This window comes from Chionomys nivalis, chromosome 1 (assembly GCF_950005125.1).
Source record: "Chionomys nivalis chromosome 1, mChiNiv1.1, whole genome shotgun sequence".
Taxonomy (NCBI): domain Eukaryota; kingdom Metazoa; phylum Chordata; class Mammalia; order Rodentia; family Cricetidae; genus Chionomys; species Chionomys nivalis.
Window position 1 is genome coordinate 59022744 of NC_080086.1, and position 16496 is coordinate 59039239.

General features: G+C 50.2%; 1 protein-coding gene across 2 annotated transcripts in view; it reads right to left on the reverse strand.

The window, feature by feature from the left end:
* Nucleotides 1–377: 377 nt before the first annotated feature.
* Fgd5 (FYVE, RhoGEF and PH domain containing 5) overlaps nt 378–16496 on the reverse strand; it is a 98037-nt gene continuing 81918 nt past the window's right edge. For both annotated transcript variants that reach the window (XM_057755613.1, XM_057755537.1), the window contains exons 11-21: nt 15859–15930; nt 14838–14906; nt 12652–12735; nt 11468–11547; nt 9375–9474; nt 8943–9080; nt 8390–8519; nt 7310–7443; nt 4878–5006; nt 2762–2916; nt 378–1917 (exon numbers count right to left, since the gene is read on the reverse strand). In XM_057755613.1, the coding sequence (XP_057611596.1) occupies nt 1881–1917; nt 2762–2916; nt 4878–5006; nt 7310–7443; nt 8390–8519; nt 8943–9080; nt 9375–9474; nt 11468–11547; nt 12652–12735; nt 14838–14906; nt 15859–15930 (1128 nt within the window). In that variant the 3' untranslated portion in view covers nt 378–1880. The remainder of the gene's footprint in view (nt 1918–2761; nt 2917–4877; nt 5007–7309; nt 7444–8389; nt 8520–8942; nt 9081–9374; nt 9475–11467; nt 11548–12651; nt 12736–14837; nt 14907–15858; nt 15931–16496) is intronic.

Here is a 16496-nt window from a genome sequence, read left to right on the forward strand (position 1 = left end):
GCCCAAGTGCCCCCGTGAGTCCTCAAGAAGGCAGCAGCAGCCAGGCAGTGGTGGCGCACACCTTTAATACCAGCACTTGGGAGGCAGAGGCAGGCGGATCTCTGTGAGTTTGAGGCCAGCCTGGTCTACAAGTGCTAGTTCCAGGTCAGGCTCCAAAACTACAGAGAAACCCTGTCTCGAAAAACAAAACAAGACAAACAAACAAACAAAAGAAGGCAGCAGCAGCACTGGGTCACACATACAGTGCTGTTCCTGTGCACACACGGGTACTGTCGGGGATGTATAATGCACCAATTAGACCCTTGGGAAATTACTAACAAAGTGGAACGCTAGTACCACAGTAAAAATGACCGGAAACTTACACACTTTTATTTCTAGAATTTTCTATTTAATATTTTCAGTCCAGAGTTGACCTCTGGCAATGGAAATCACAGAAAATGAAACCGTAGCAAAGGGGACTGCTATCCTCGAGTCCTGCTCCACTCCGTCGGCCCAGTCACATGTGAGTGACTCTGGGAAGGATTCTAGGTGATTACACTCAGCAGTTAGCAGGAACATCTGCGGGTCCATCCGACCTGAATTATTAATTATACGCTGACTGCAAAACATGTAAAAAGAACTGCAAACTAGAAAAAGAAATCCCTGAACATATTTAATGTAAATAAGTCCTTGAGATGGTACGTTTTACAAAAATCCTTTTTGTAGGGAGAAGGTAATAAGAGATTTCAGGAAATGATGACAATTACTTTTTTTTTTCAATTGCGGTGAGAATGAGGAGGAATCCTGTCCCTCCTCAATACATTGTGTACAATCCATCCAGCGTAAAGAACTGACCAGCAGGAGGTGGTTCCGCCTCAGGTGCCCAGAGGGAGGTGCCCAGAGGGAGGTGGTACACTTTGTCTTGGGTGTGCAAAGCATCTTCCAGCTCCAAGGTGGTTCAGCCTAGGTGTGCAACGTGCTTTCCAGCCACACAGTGCTTCTGCAGTGGTCAACCCATCTATCCGCCCAGATCACTTTCTGATGACCGCCCACTTCTCTTTTTCTTCTTTATCTCTCTCAAACAGTAAACTGGCATGGGTGATACAGCTTGAGGATATGTGTTCCAGTGAGGACAGTTCCCATCAACAGCATGGTCTGTGTGCACAGCGTATACACAGGAAGGCACACAGAAGTTAAAGCTGATGTAGATCCATCTTAGAGGGTTCTGTGCTGCTGAAGCGGCAGCCCTGGGGTGGTGCTGAAGATTCTGGGAGGAAGGGAACCACTCTCTGGCTGAATTGCCACAGTACAGGTGGCAGGACCTTAGGAAGGGAAGATGGTCCCCACCCTCAAGCCCGGCAAACCATCAAAAGGTTGTAGGAGTCAACTTTCCACAGCAAGCGAGTCCCCAGACCTGCCTGCGGCCAACTCCTGTCCATCTCTCAGAAGACACAGTAGGCTGCAGCTCAGCAGGATGGTGAAGTGTTTCCATGAGCAGCTGTTCCTTTCTGGCTGGTTCCCACATCACCTGAGGCACCGTATGGACATTGCAGAAAGTCAAAAGTGGTCCTATTCGCCAGGAGTAAAACCAGGAAAAGCCAGTTTCTATTAAAAAGCCCATGTTGCTAAATGTCCTTTTCTCTTCGTTTCCATGTCTTCAAGGTACTAAATTTTAACTCACTTTTAGATAAGGGTACAGTTTGTGATGGGGGCTGGGAAACATGGAGGCAGAAAAAAAAGAGGTCCATAAATATCCCTTAGGGTTCTACCTGGGAGGGGAAACGTCAAGCCCCACGCAGAACCCACACGTGCATCTAGATGAGCTGAGACCAGGAGCAGCCTCTGGAAGGGTTCACACGTTAATGTAAGAGTTTTTTGTGAGTTCATGTGCCTGGTGACTGCTATAACACACTGGCATCTTCCATGGCCTCCATCCACCTATAAAACAGAAGACAGCGTTGAATATCTTTGTGACTGGACTAGATTCTTGCTAGCCTGAAGTCAAGAAATGTGCCGTGTTTGTATATAGTTCCCAAACATGTTTCCTGTATTTAGAAAGCAGCTGGGATAGTATGAAAGTTGATTGAATCAATGCCCACATAAAGGAATCATGAGAGTTTCTGGCTGTCCTGGAACTCACTCAGTAGATCAGGCTGCCCTTGACCTCACAGAGATCCACCTCCCTCTGCCTCACTGAGTGCTGTGCCACCACCACCCGGCTACAGTGAATTCTTTTATGTTGCATTTGTTTAACTCTGTGAAGTTGTGTTAATTCGCTTGTCTAAAACACCTGATTGGTCTAATAAAGAGTTGCAAGGCCAATAGCAAGGCAGGTGAAAGAATACATGGGGCTGGCAGGCAGAGCAAATAAACAGAAGGAGAAAAAGAGAAAGGAAGAGAGATCAAGGATTGAGAAAAGAAGGGGCCAGCCACCCAGCCGGCCACAGAGTAAGAGTGAAACAAAGATTACAGAAGTAAGAAAAGGAAAAAGCCTAGAGGAGAAAGGTAGATGGGATGATTAGTTAGGAAAAGCTGGCTAGAAACAAGCCAAGCCAAGGCCAGGCATTTATAAGAAAGAATAAGACTTCATGTGTGATTTATTTGGTGCCCCCCCCCAAAAAAAAAGTCAAGAGAGTAAAACAACCAGCAACATCTCACGACCCAGAACACGCAGGCCTGCAGTTGTGCTAGAACCCCCAGGGGCCTGAACAGGACAGTGCAAGGTGACGCTGCATTTCTCTGTAAGACAGACACAAGACAGAAGACTAGCTGTTGCTGGTACCTCTGAGCAGAACTGCTGTCCTCTGCTTTGAAGCTATAAAACAGGGTTTTCTTGTGGTAAAGGTGAAAGACTGGTCCAGCTTCATTGCTGCCGGCCTCCTTTTCCGGAGCAATAGTGAAACCCAGCAGAGGGATGCTCTCCATGGCCACTTTGTCCTGCAGGGGACAGAAGGAACATCTGATGTTAAAACCACACCCATAACCCTGCATCTCCCTAGGCTCAGGGAACATCACAAAAGGATGGGGAGAGAAAGAATGAAAGAGCTGAAAGATGGGGAAGATGCTGTGGAACTCTCCTGGACGTGACTCCGGCCATTGTATCATGAACTCCCTGCAGCTATGGTCCCTGCACAAGGTCAAGTCAACAAGGTCAGACAGCATCCAACAGGCAGCACTAACTGGATTCAATGTGTCATTTACACACACACACACACACACACACACGAAAGGACATGAAAGTGGGAGGGGCATATTTAGGGGTTTGGGGGAGTGGATAAGATCAAGGTACATTGTATACAAATGTGAAATTGTCAAATAGTAAATAAAAGATTTTTAAAAGCCACACCTGTATCAGCCCCTAACATTGATCCTTGCCTCCAGTGGAAGAGCATCTCTAATCACCCTTGCTTCCCGCCAGGACCAGTCCCGGAAAGGAAAGGGACTTAAGTTCTGACAGCCAACTAGGGCTAGACGAGTGCAGTGCCATTATCTTTTAAATTCTCTACCATAGACAGAGAATGCCCAATATCACACAGCTAGCATAGGAGGAAGATCCAGGATTTGAACTCACAGCCTTCTAGTATTCTTCCTATGGACTGGAGTAGTTAAGGATTTTGTATCCCAGAGTTTGTTCTGGCAACACGTTCTGTACACATTTCATGACGTCTTTGTTTAAGGTGTCTCAGCAAAAACCCTCCCTTGTCTATGTTAGAATACCCCTAGCCTGATAGATTACAAAATACGCTGCTACTGTCCTGGCTTGCTTCCCCACTTCCCCCCTTGAGACAAAGCCTTACACGGGACTCATGGTAACTCCCCTGCCTCATCTTCTGAGTACCAGGAACCATTGGCATGCAACACCATGCTCGGCTCAGTGACATGCCTTCTTAGGATGTGGCTGTTTTGAGCTGTGTTTCAACTTTCAGACTGGAAAGACGAGCCCCTGTCCCCGACGCAGAAAGTCCCACTGTAGACAAATGAACAAAGGTCCCCTCTATCTGCCTGCTCTGCTGGTCTGGTGTGTGAGAATGAGACACACAGTGACCACCACAGCTGCAGGTCTGTCGAGAGGCAGGTCCTCCACCAACGATCAGGACACATTTAAGTCTTGATTGTAACGTGGATTTGGCTTATGGAAGCCCCAAGGTGGTAGGACCTGGAGATGGAAACCACCTTATTGTCCAGCCCATTCAGCCTCTGAAGGACTAGCCAGCAAGATTACACCACCACAGCCCACATCTGTCTACCCTGGGAAGAGGCTAGGCCTAAGGGCTCTCTTGTTTGTTTGTATTTTATTTTTGAGAGAGGAGGCTTGAATTACTCTGCAGCTGAGGATGACCTTGAACTTCTGTTCCTCCTGCCTCTGTGCTAGAATTATAGGCTTGCACCACCACACCTAGGCTATGTAGTAGTGGATACCGAATCCCAGGCTTCCTACATGCTGAGCAAGTGTTCCAATAACCGAGCTGCAGCCCAGCCCTTGCTTGTATTTTAGACACTAAAACCAGTATGTTCTATAAAAGTAGCAATGTGCTTTTATTTAGAAGCCTCACTGGAGCCCGTGGTCATTTTAGTAAAAGCAACGGATAGGCACAAAGGGAGCAGTTTTCTCTGAGCTGCCGTATGTTGTCCCAAGCAACCGAGATAGAGAACAGAGGCAAGTTTTCTCTTATGACCTTGTCCTGGTTGCTGAGCCTGTGACATTTAAGTGCTCTGTGAGCGCTCACAGCCACATTCTAACCCAAAAACTTGAAAACCACCAGCAGAGGTCCTCGTAGTATCCAGAACTCATGCCTGCAGATGCTTGGAGACCCTAGCTGGTTGGTCCTCCACCCCCTGTTGCCACACTCATACGTAACACAGGCCTCCCGGAGATAACAGCTGCAGAAAGGATGTACCTCACTGGCCAGGTAGGTGTAGAGCACTTTGCCCTTGATGACTAGCCAGAGCTTCTTCCAGCGCCGCTTGCCACTCTTACAGCGGCTCAAGTAGCCGCTGATGGCCGAGCCCTCTCCGGACGCGGCCACCTGGTGGGGAGAAAAAGCAGGTAAACAGACAAAATGGCCAGGGAGGACCCTCCGCAGGGGAGTTTGAAAGCTGCTCCATCGCTGGTCTCTTGTGGTCAGTAAAGCTACTTTGGGGGCCTAGGAAGCAGATGTGAAAGTCTAAAGCTGCCTCCAGGTGGGCTGCCCCTACTGGGATGCTACTCCCTCCCAGGACACAAGATTCATCCACCGTCCGCTTAGAAGGACTTCACACTTAAGAAGGGATATGAGGTGGGGAGAGTCCCCTGCCTGGCAGTGTAGATGCCTACGGTAGATCCAGTAGATCCTACGGTGTCATACTGCTGCCCGTGTTTAGGTGATGTCTCATTGCAAGGCTCTGGCTGTAGCTAACACTGAATGGGGCTCTGGTACACTGTGTGAGTATGTATGAGGCCCTGGGTTCCATCACCAGCACCAGAAAGCAAAGAAAACAAAAGAAACCTCCAGTTTGGTTTGGAGGGCTGCAATCCAAAGTTCCATCAGGCTCCAGCAGTAACTATGCCTATCACCAGGCAATTTACTGACCTCCTGCGGGCCTCCATTTTCTCACTAGTAAAAAGCAGGAGGCATCCTGACAGGTACCGTGCCTGATTTACACTGAGTGAGTTGGAAAGCAACATGGCCAAGTTTAGGGATAATTTCCTCTGATTTTCTCATTTTCCAGACAGGGGAACTGAGGCCCAGAGGGATTTCCTAAAGTTCAGTCCTCCTCAGCTTAGAGGAGGATGATACTCGGTTCTTTCAGGGCGAAATTAAACCAGGATTCCTTTCCAGTCCGAGCTGGTTGTAGGTTCTAGGCTCTAACCTGAAAGTTGCTACTTTGTAACTGTGATTTTGCTACTAGTGTGAATCATAATATAACTATTTGATATGCAGAATATCTTATATGCTAATTTCTGCCTGGGCTCTCACCCCACCTGCCCTGATGAAGCCCCTCCATAGATCCGATGGCACGGATCCGATGGAGCACCTCCAAAGATCCCATGGAGTACCCCCACAGATCCAATTCTGCAGCCTCCTGAGAGCTAGATACTTGGGTTTTCAGAGTCTTCCTCAACATCCCCCTGGGAAGCAATGCTGCACAGGCAGAGCCCCTGTAATGGGAGGGGGTGCTGGGAGTGCCCTCTCCTGAGGCTGGCAGAAGTAAGCAACGGTCTGTGAGCACATTTCTATGCTATGAAGGAGCCGTAAGGATTTTGGTCATGGCTCATTTTTTTTTTTTTTTCCCCGAGACAGGGTTTCTCTGTAGCTTTGGAGCCTGTCCTGGAACTAGACTAGGCTGGCCTCAAACTCACAGAGATCCGCCTGCTTCTGCCTCCTGAGTGCTGGGATTAAAGGTGTGCGCCACCACTGCCCGGTGAAAAAACTCACTTCTATATTGTTTTGTCTATTTTGCAGATTTTTTTCTTACCATGTATATATTAACTTCAAGATTTTTGGGGACATGATCAGAACTTTACACACTATCAACAGGCAGGTTCTTTACCACTAAGCTATACCTTAGCCATATTTCCAAGGTCTTTAGTTTGCAAACGGAAAAAGTTAATGGCTAAAACAGCACTTATTCACAGACAGTCACTCCCTAACTCAGTGGTTCTCAACTTGTGGTCGCGACTCCTTTAGGGGAGTCGCATATCAGATATCCCGCATATCAGATATTTATATCACGATTCATAATAGTAGCAAAATTACAGTTATGAAGTAGCAACAGAATAATTTTATGTCTGGGAATCGCCATAACATGAGGAACTGTATTAAAGGGTTGCAGCCTTAGGAAGGTTGAGAACGACCGGCCTAACACCTCTTCGCACCCACTGCTTGCTTGATTGACGACTATTAATGGGGACTTGAATGGGAAGGCTCTACTACTCATGGGCATTGCTTGGGTTCCTACCTGCAAGATAGACCTGCGTTTAGCCAGTTTTGAGGTTTATTGCAGAATTTCATAGGCTCAGGGAGGTTCGCACCTGTGCTATCTGCTTCCTGCAGTCTGGGAACACACAGCTCACACATGCTAACTTGGGACAATTAACCATAACTCCATGGGACAATTAATGATGACGGCTACTCACCAGTGACTTGAGCCGACCCTATGGGCACTAATTCTATGCCACAGGGCCAGAGAAAAAGAAAGACAGAGGGACACAGAGATGCCTCTCAAGCACCTCTGCAGCCCCAGAGGTCTTCCGCAGACAGGATTACTCTTAGGTGTGGCACCACCTAACCTCAATTTCAGAGTCTTTCCTGGGACAGCGACTTGCCGCTGTCTCCCATGTATGCCTTACCTCCGCCAAGGCTGAAGGGACTTTTTTCTGCTTCTTGAAAGTTGAAGGACTAATGCTGTGGAAGACGGAGGAAAAGGTGCTGCCCGAGGAGAAGCGGGAGGAGGACAGTGGGAAGCTCATGCTGACTGGACGCTCTGCAGAGGTAAGAAATCAGGGGAAGGGTCACTGGAATGCTGAATCAGGTGCCTCCAAGGCTCATGGCGGGAAGGGGGTGGGAGTGGGAGTCAATGGGACCAGAATGGCTGTCATGCTCCTTCCTGCTGATGCTGTACCTAGGCTTTGGAGGATAGGGGCCACTTTTCTAGGATACTGGACAGCTGTCCAGGATCCACCAGCAGGACTATGCTTCTCCTGACGACCTTAGTGTGGCCACAGGAAGGTTCAAACTGCACCTACTGTCCCTCCTGCCTGATAATTCTGGGCACAGTTTGTTACTTAAGTATCAAGTCTCAAGGGTCATTTCAGCTTCTAAGGGGCTCTCTGTCCTTTCCTGACCCCAGAGACCGTCCCAGCAGCCTCACAATCCTGCCAAAAGATCCCAAAGACAGCACACCCGTGGACTGTTCCTGGGAGTACCCCAGGAGCTGGGGAGATGGCTCAGCAGTTAAGAGCACACACTGCTCTTGCAGTGGACCTGAGTTTGGTTCTCAGTACCCACATCAGGTGGCTCACAGATGCCTGTAACTCCAGTTCCAGGGGATCTGACACCTTCTTCTGGCCTCTTTGGGAACCTGCATTCATGCGTACATATCTATACACAGACACACATTATTAAAAATAAATCTTTTTTTTTTTAAAAAAAAGTTCCAGAGAACATAGACCAATGGAATACCCTGAAAGGGTCGTCCATAGTGGACAATCACAGCAGCCCTGTCTTCTCAGGGACACAGGGACACAGCAGCTATCAGGTTCCCATGGAGCCCGGGTCTCGAGCCTTAGTCTCCCCAGTGGCGCCTTAATGCAGAACCTTTTCTCCCTTCTTCAGGAGAAAGCAGGTTCAAGCAGGATACCCTAGAGGTTCATGAGAACTTGAGGAGAAGTCATCAGGCCTGGAAGACGTCAAGGGCCCTGTAGAGTTACCTCTCATGGGGCCTGGGACAGGCCCATTCCTCAGCTTCAGCTCCCGGAAGCAGCCGTCACAGACCTTGGCCATCCGGTTCTTGAGGCACTTCAGTGGGTACTTGTTTCGAGAACAGTTCCGGCACACAATCTGAGGCAATGTTAGGATCACACATGTAAGCTGTGGGTCACCGTCTCAGCATGTGCTGTCAGCCAGTTAAGCCACCCCTCACCTCCTCCTGGGAGTACCAGGTTCCCAGCTGCTCTGCGCCATGTGGACCCTTGCTCTTCTAGGCCGGGCTACGCTGTGTCTCTGAGCAAGTGCTCTTACCCACAAAGTAACACCCTCTCCTCCAACAACCATAACGGTGAGCCCTGGGGCTCTTAACATGGCGTGGTGGTAGCAGAAGGGGCCTGGGACTGGCAGTGATTGGTGGATCTCAGTGGCATGGACAGGAACAAGCTCTACTTCTCAGGGTGGCCTTGAACTCATCTTCTTCAGGCTCCCCAGGCCCCCTGGTCAGGGACACGCCCTCCCCTTCCTGAGCACACCCTCGCCCAGTCTGCCGCTCACCTTGCCACAGGCATGGCAGTGGTGGCGCCTCACGGTGAGCGAGAAGTCACATCCGCAGTTCATGCACATCATGGCATGCGTGACAGGTACCAGGGTGGGGAGCCTCTCCCCGAGGCTGATCCCCAGCCTCTCCCGGATCTGTGGCAACCAGCAACCACAGTCAGGAGAGAGTCAGGTGGACAGCTGAGAAGGCGAGGAGCCCTTTCCCCTTAATTCTGAGTAAAGTCTCCCACATCCCTTGGTCTGCTCTCCAAACTGCAGGGTATGGTCCTGGGTGGAACTGTGGTGCCATACTCTGTCTGACTGGAGCATGGTAGAGGGGATAGGACGGGGGCATTGCCAGGGCCCATGTGACAGGACACACTCGTCCTCCTGCTGTAAGTAACCTACAGCAGGACCCACCCAAGAGACCCTGGGGTGGCCTTCACTCACCTCCACACTGTGGTGGAAGGCAGCCAGAGCCTGGGTCTTGTAGTCCTCCGGGAGGGCTCTGCTCAGACAGTAGTGCCATTCGTCCCTCTCCGCGCAGGAGCTGTAGGCACAGGCTTGGTGAACCACAGTGCCTGGCACCCTTTTTGTTGCTGTGAGCTCTTGCTTAGCAGCCTCTGGTCTGAGTCTTGCCCAATGTCCCAGTCCCTCTCTACTTAGAGAGCTGAGGGCAGGCCAGGAGGAAGCTGGGTGGAAATTCTAAGTGCCCACTAGGTGTCGCTCTCACCCTGCACAGGATCTTTCCACGGTCCAGAAAAGCCCAGGCAGTGAGAAGGGACCACTTTGGTCTGTTGTTCTGAGGGCAAACGGGTATGGTAGACAGCCAGGGTCACACTGCTTAAAGGAGACAGATAGCTCTCCTCCAGTGTGTGGGGTCTGGGCTACCAGGAAAGCAGACCTGACAATGGCAGCTGGTACTCCAGGCTACAGCCAGACGGACAGCAGTGCCTCAGTCAGGAGTAGACATCATTGTGGTCTGTCACCCCCTGTTATGGCTGGGCACCCAGAAACTATACCCTGAGCCCTGAAGCCCTGATTTCATCAAGCAGAGAAGAGAGGCGATGGAGCAACTCCAGGAGACTCTTCCAGGAAGTCTGTCCTCCCTGTTGTGGGGCATCCTTTGTCCCTTCTATCCTGTAGGATTACAACAAGGTACCACCCACAAACATGGGCCTCTCATCAGAGCCCAGTAGACTTGTGTCTTGGCCTTTCATTTCCCAACTCCTGGATTGAGAGAAGCAGATTTTGTTTCTCCAACAGCTAGTTCATGGTGTTTTAATTACAGCCTCCTCCCACGTACTGAGACCTTCCCCCAAAGACAGAACGGCCAGTGATGGGCGGTCACTCATCACTTCCCTCTTGCCCTGTTGAGAGGAAAGTGCCAAAGCTGACAGCACAGCCCACTGAGCACACGGCACATCTAAGTCACCTGAGAATCTCACACTGAGCCCAATCGTCCGTAGCATTTTTTGATGAGCTACTTTCATGGGGCATACAGTCCTCTTGGCATAGGAACCAACATTTATGTTTGGTTTTATGTGGCTGAGGACAACACCAGAACTTTGAGTCTCTTGGGGAGGTGCTTTACCATCGAACTAAGCCCCAATCCCCAGGAATTTTTTTCTTTGGTTATTATTTTCTATTTGAGCCTCTGTGTGTGTGTGTATGAATGCATAGCTCTGAGTGTACACATATGTACATGAGTGTGGATGTCAGAGCTCAACTTCATGCATCTCAATCATTTTTCACCCTTATCTTTATTTATTTATTTATTTTTAAAAAGATTTATTTTTATGGTGTTTTGCCTGCATGTATCCATTCACATGCAGTACCCATAGTGGCCAGAAGAGGGCATTGTAACTGGAGTTACAGGCCTTTGTGAACTGCCATAGGGCTTCTGGGAACTGAATCCAGGTCCTCCAGAGGAGTAGCAAGTGCTCTTTAACTTCTGAACCATCTCTGTAGCCTTTCTATTTTTTGAGGCAGGATCTTCCACTAAAGCTGGAGCCTGTTTATTCTAATACACTGGCTTGCCTGTGAGAGTCTCCTAGCTCTGCCTGCCCAGTACAGGGGTTCCCAGCATGCACCACCACACCTGGCTTTTCACATGGGTTCTGGTAATCAAACTCAGACCCTCACTTTTGTATGACAATCACTTTACCTACTGCTTTACCTACTGCCCTATCTCTGTTGGTCTTGGTTTTGGCTTTTTGAGGCAGCGTCTTTATCTTCCCTTCTCAGCCTTCTGAATGTGATTTGAGAAAAGGTCTTGCTATATTACTCAGGCAGGCCTTGAACTTGTGATCCTCCTGCCTTAGTGCTAGGCATTTTTTTTCTTTCTTTCCTTTTTTTTTTTTTTTTGGCATTTTTCTATAAGTTATATTCCACAGAGGTCTACAACACATAGCACTCAAGAAACACTGAAAACCAGGAGAGAAAGAGCCCTTTCCAAGAGGACACCAGGCCAGAAATGACGCCATCTGCCGCCTCTGCTGCCCTGAAGGCTCCCACCCTTAAGTCGCCCCCATTCCCCGTACCTCGCAGACAGTGTCAGGCAGGTCTCAGGAGTTTCGATCTTCAGAGCGTAGGGCACTTTATCCATCACGGGGCGGCTGACCTGCCAGGAAAATCAACAACATCAACTTCAGGGTGTGTGTGTGGGGACAGGCAGGGGTTAACACAGACAGCTTTGCCCACTACTAGTGGGTAACAGGGTTCTGATTGGCATGTGTGCTTCCATTACCTGCTGCTCTGCTGTCTCTCCTCAGCATGCCCTTCTTGGTCATCAGCCTCAGATGGCATCAAAGTTAACTTTCCAAAATGTTCTTTGTCTGTCCCCAGAATTCCCCCAAAGCACCCACACATTCTCATGTTTGAAACCAAGATAAACCAGGCAAGTCCATACATTACACATACAACAGCTGAGAGGTGTCCAGTAGTAGATGAATGGAAAACACATGAGAGAGAGACAGACAGACAGAGACAGACAGAGACACAGAGAGATAAAGACAGACACAGACGGAGAAACAGAAAGATAGACACACACACACACATACACACACACACACAGGAGCCTAAGCACATGAGGGAGCAAATGTGCGTGCCTAGAAAAGGAAGAAGAACCGGACCAAGCTGCCACATGAAAATCTTGACCACAGAGCTAAGTGAAGCAAGTCGCTCCAAGAAGACAAATGCTGTGGAATTCTACCTATATGAGGTCAATCAGTCAGTCAAATTCATAGCAATAGAACAAATGGTGGGTACCAGGGCCTGGGAGCAGGGATGGGACTCAGTATTCAATGGACTGTTTGGGAAGACAGGAAGGTTCTAGAACTGGGTGGAGCTGCTGGCTCAGCACTGGTTCACGTCACTGAGCTCTGTCCTTATAATGGCGCAGAGGGTTATGCGGCATGTATCTTACCGCATTTAATGATATAAGCCAAACCTGTTTGTTTGCTCCCTCCAAGTGATTCCTGCATTACTGTCCTCCCCGTAGGTCCGCCCTTCCCTATGCACCATCCACTCCGAGAGTATATCATTGGCCCATTGTATCTGGGCAACCTGTGCTTAAGCGTTGCAGTCCTCACTGAATACTGTATCCTTGGGCCTTGGGCCTCAGTGGAGAGGAGCAAGGTTGGCTCCATCTCGCCAGCATCTCCTTGTGATGACTTTCCCACCACTGCTGGCCCTTGTCCCCGGGTACCCAGTGTTAGATATCTACCTTCATGCTGGCCACCGGCAGCGAGCTCTTCAGACGGTACTTCCCATCCTTCTGGGGATGTGTGTAGAGGAGTGTGTCGTTCATCTGCACAGGAGGAACCAAATCACACCAGTCCTAGCCCTGAAGGCTGCAGCAAGCTCTATACACAGCAGGTCCCTGGTCTCTGGGGTGCAGGCACCTGGCAATCCTCAGTGACACCCCACCAAGGAGTAAAACCATCCTGTGAAACCATCACCACAGCTCTACTCCCGTGGGGAACACCCAAGAGGACTTGGCGCGTTTGCCAATGCTCTGGTACCCAGTGTTAGAACAGCTTTATGTATAACAGCCCTAAAAGTGGAACAAAACAAATGTCCTTGACAGCGGATGGATAAAGAACTTGTGGTTCAGTCAGGCTATGGAATATTGTATAGCAACCCAAAGGAGTAGGCTGCCAGACTCTCCTAGCCACAAGGCCAAATCACAGGCATGCTGGGGTGGGGGGAGTCAGACATGTGAGCGCTGCCCAATGCCTTTCGGTGAAGGTCCAACCCAAAGTGACAGCAATCGGGCTAGTGGGTACCTGAGAGTGGGGAGGACTGACTGCCAGTATTAGTGGAGCTTTCTGGAACTATTGCAAATGTTCTCAACCCGGATCCAAGTGGTAACTATAGAATGGCATACACTAGTCAACAAACACCAGCACGTAACTTAAGACTGGCACATATAACTCTATACACAAAATTGTTAAGAAAGGATGTGGGGACCGGTAAAGTGGCCCATGCCTTTAACACCAGCACTCAGGAGACAGAAGCAGGTGAATCTCTGAATTGGAAGCCAGCCTGGTCAATATGGCAAGTGAGACCATGCCTTTAAAAAGAAAAGAAAGAAAGTAGGGGCCCGTGAGATGGCTCAGTTTAATCCTGGGAACCCACATGGTAGGAGGAGAAAAGGGACCACCTTCCTTGCTTTGGGGTCTAATTCAGGCGGCCCGTTCAGGAAATGAGTACAAGGCCCTTGGCGCATCCCCCAGGCAATCCTTGGGCACAGCTGCTGTGGCTTCCGTTCTTCACTTCAATGCCTGACTCTCTGCCACTGATTCTTAGCTTCCTCTAAGTCCCTCTCTACTCCATGTCATGATTCTCGGTCGTCAGTCTGTGCGTTTCCCTCCTCTTACATCCCGAAGGCTGAGAGCAAGGCTGCGAGTGATCTTTGTGCTCATGCCCTGGCACCGAGGTGTTGCCTGGTGAATCCTGGAACCACAGAGCTCTAAGCCGCCCTCCGTCATGCTACATACAACTCTAGCAGTGTGGGAGGCGGCTGACGGCACAGGAACAGCAGGGAGTGGCATGGGAGTGAGGAAACACAGATACCCAGCAGACAGCGGGCCTATAGTTTGCCTCTTGGGGGTCCCCTAACAGCCTCTGTGTTGAAGGCGTGGTCCACAGGGTGGCACTGGTAGGAGGAATGGAACCTTTAGGGGTGGGGCCTAGTGAGAGGAAGTTAGGTCATTGGGGCACGACCTTGAGGAGACTGTTGGAACCCAGCCCCTTCCCCTTCCTGTCTTACTTCCTAGCCACGAGGTGAGCAATGACTCTGCCTTGTTGTGCCTCTTGGCCAGAGGCCCAAAACTTCGGGGCCACCCCATCAAGGGCTGGTACCTCCACAACTGGGAGGTAGATGCGGCCTTTCCTCTTTAAAGCCTGAGTGTCTCCGACACTTGTTTAGGGGCAGTCACACAGAAGGTGCAGTGTCATGGGGGGTGGGGACAAAGAGCTACTTGCAGTATAAGAGCCTGAGGCTGGCATCCCCACCCCACGGGTCTTGGATACTCCCTGATGTTCAAAGTGTGGCCGTGTGTCCTCAGACATGTCAGGTACGCCCACCTGCACAGAGTGGTGAATCAGAACCACAACCCTGACTACTCTCTGGGCCACCAACTAGACAAGTTGGTCTCCTCAGCTCTCTGCGGTCTCACACACCACAGAAAGTGCCGTAAGGAAGCCCTGGATTGAGCTGTTTCGTGGAGGCACGTGAGCTATTCATTTCAGCAGCAGCACCACCGCCAACCATTCAAATAACATATAAGCAATGGTTTTTGTTTTCTTTTGTTTTTAGGGCTCAGTTATACATCCTGAAGACTGTCCCAGCTCCTCCGGTGGCCCTAGAAAGCCAACAGCGGGGTGTGGCTTACAGCCCGTGCTTACCAGAAACAGGTGCCGGGGGTGTCGGCTTTTGCCTCTCACTCTCATCAGCGTTCCTTCCTTCAAAAACTCCTGGAGGGAGAGAAACCAGGCGAGAAAGTCTGGGCAGGTTCTGTGTCGGAAGCAGTCACCATAGCTGCCCCAGTACCCACGAACAGCTCACGGAGACTCTGGGCTCAGGAACCCAAGCTGGGCAGCTCGGCGTTCTAGAGCGTCCTCGTGCAGGACAAACCAATGCTGCTCTGGCCACCAAGCACGTGTCCTAGCTATGACTCTCTCTCTAAACGGCACCACAAAGGGTCCATTTGGAACATGGCCTTTGAAGGTTTGCTGAACATCTGGACTGTGAATGGTGACTCCAGCCCCATCCTTCTGAAGGATACAAACAGACATAGGAAGGACTTCAGGGCACAGGGCCTCAGTCAGAACTGCATAGGAGATTTCACAGAATCCTAGACTAGGAACATCCTGCCCATGTGGCTCAGTCCCTGTTTCCAACTGGCAATGATCACACTTCAAGCTATTTTCTGAGCGGGGTTGTATGTTTTCCATCTGGAAGCTAAAAAGTAAATCAATCAATCTCTCTCCCACCCCTCCCCTTCTGGGCAGAGAACCCAGGACCCTGCCTATACTAACCATGCGCTCCACTCCCAAGCATCACCCATCCCTGTTTTGTTAAGATGCTATTTTTACGCTGCTTTCTTGGGGCTTGCCTTTGAGAACTGCTCTGATCTCTGCTTTCTTGGCAATTTGGAACTAGAAACACTTGGTACAGTTTTTTCCCTCACTGGAGAGAGCTACCCCAGGGCAGTTATGGTGAGCATAACTGACTGGCACTGTTTCTTTAACTGCCCTGAGAGGGCATCATGCAAGGAGGGGTGCAGACAAGCTTCCAGGGTGGTGCACCATGTCCCCCACCCCTCCTAAACAGCACCTGCAGCCAGGCCCGTCTGGGCCCAGCCCTGCTGAACAATGGGCTTATCAGAGTCGAGCTGGCCCTCGTCCTTGCCCAGACAGCACTCACCCTTCCTGGCTGGAGGAGGTCCCCTTGGCCCTGCACACTGTACTCGATGTGGACCAGCTTCTGTAGGTTTTCCTGTGGGCAGGAACAGGAGATGGTCACCCTTCCACTCCCCTACCCAGTGCTGTGTATCCTCTGCAAGGGGACATCACTTCCACTACAGAGGAAGAAAGCAGAGCTCAGAAAAGCCCAGCCCAAACCCAAGCTCTGAGATGGCAGGCAGCACGGGGTTCTTGGCCTGGGATTTCCCAGTGATGAAAGACGAAGGGTCTGCTGCACCTTTGGCCACATCAGGGGGAGAGGAGGCTGGCAGAGGGAAGTAACGAGAATGAAGGGCCAGCGGGAGATGGTTCCGTGGGCAGAGGAACTTGCTGCTAGGCCTGACAACCTGAGTTCTCTCAGAACCCACTTGGTGGAAAAAGAGAGCGGAGACCACAAGCTGTTTGTCCTTTGACCTTCAAATGCATGAATGCGATAAACGTAAAGAGATTATTTTTCAAAGGGGAAGGCAGTTGAAATGTTCTTGAGTTCATGAAGGTCAAGTGTGGGCTGGTAGTACAATTCAGGGTAATGGAGCTGTGGACACTGTGGACAGGAACCAACCTGCAAGCTCTTGCAGCTGTCAGGCACTGAGGGCGCAT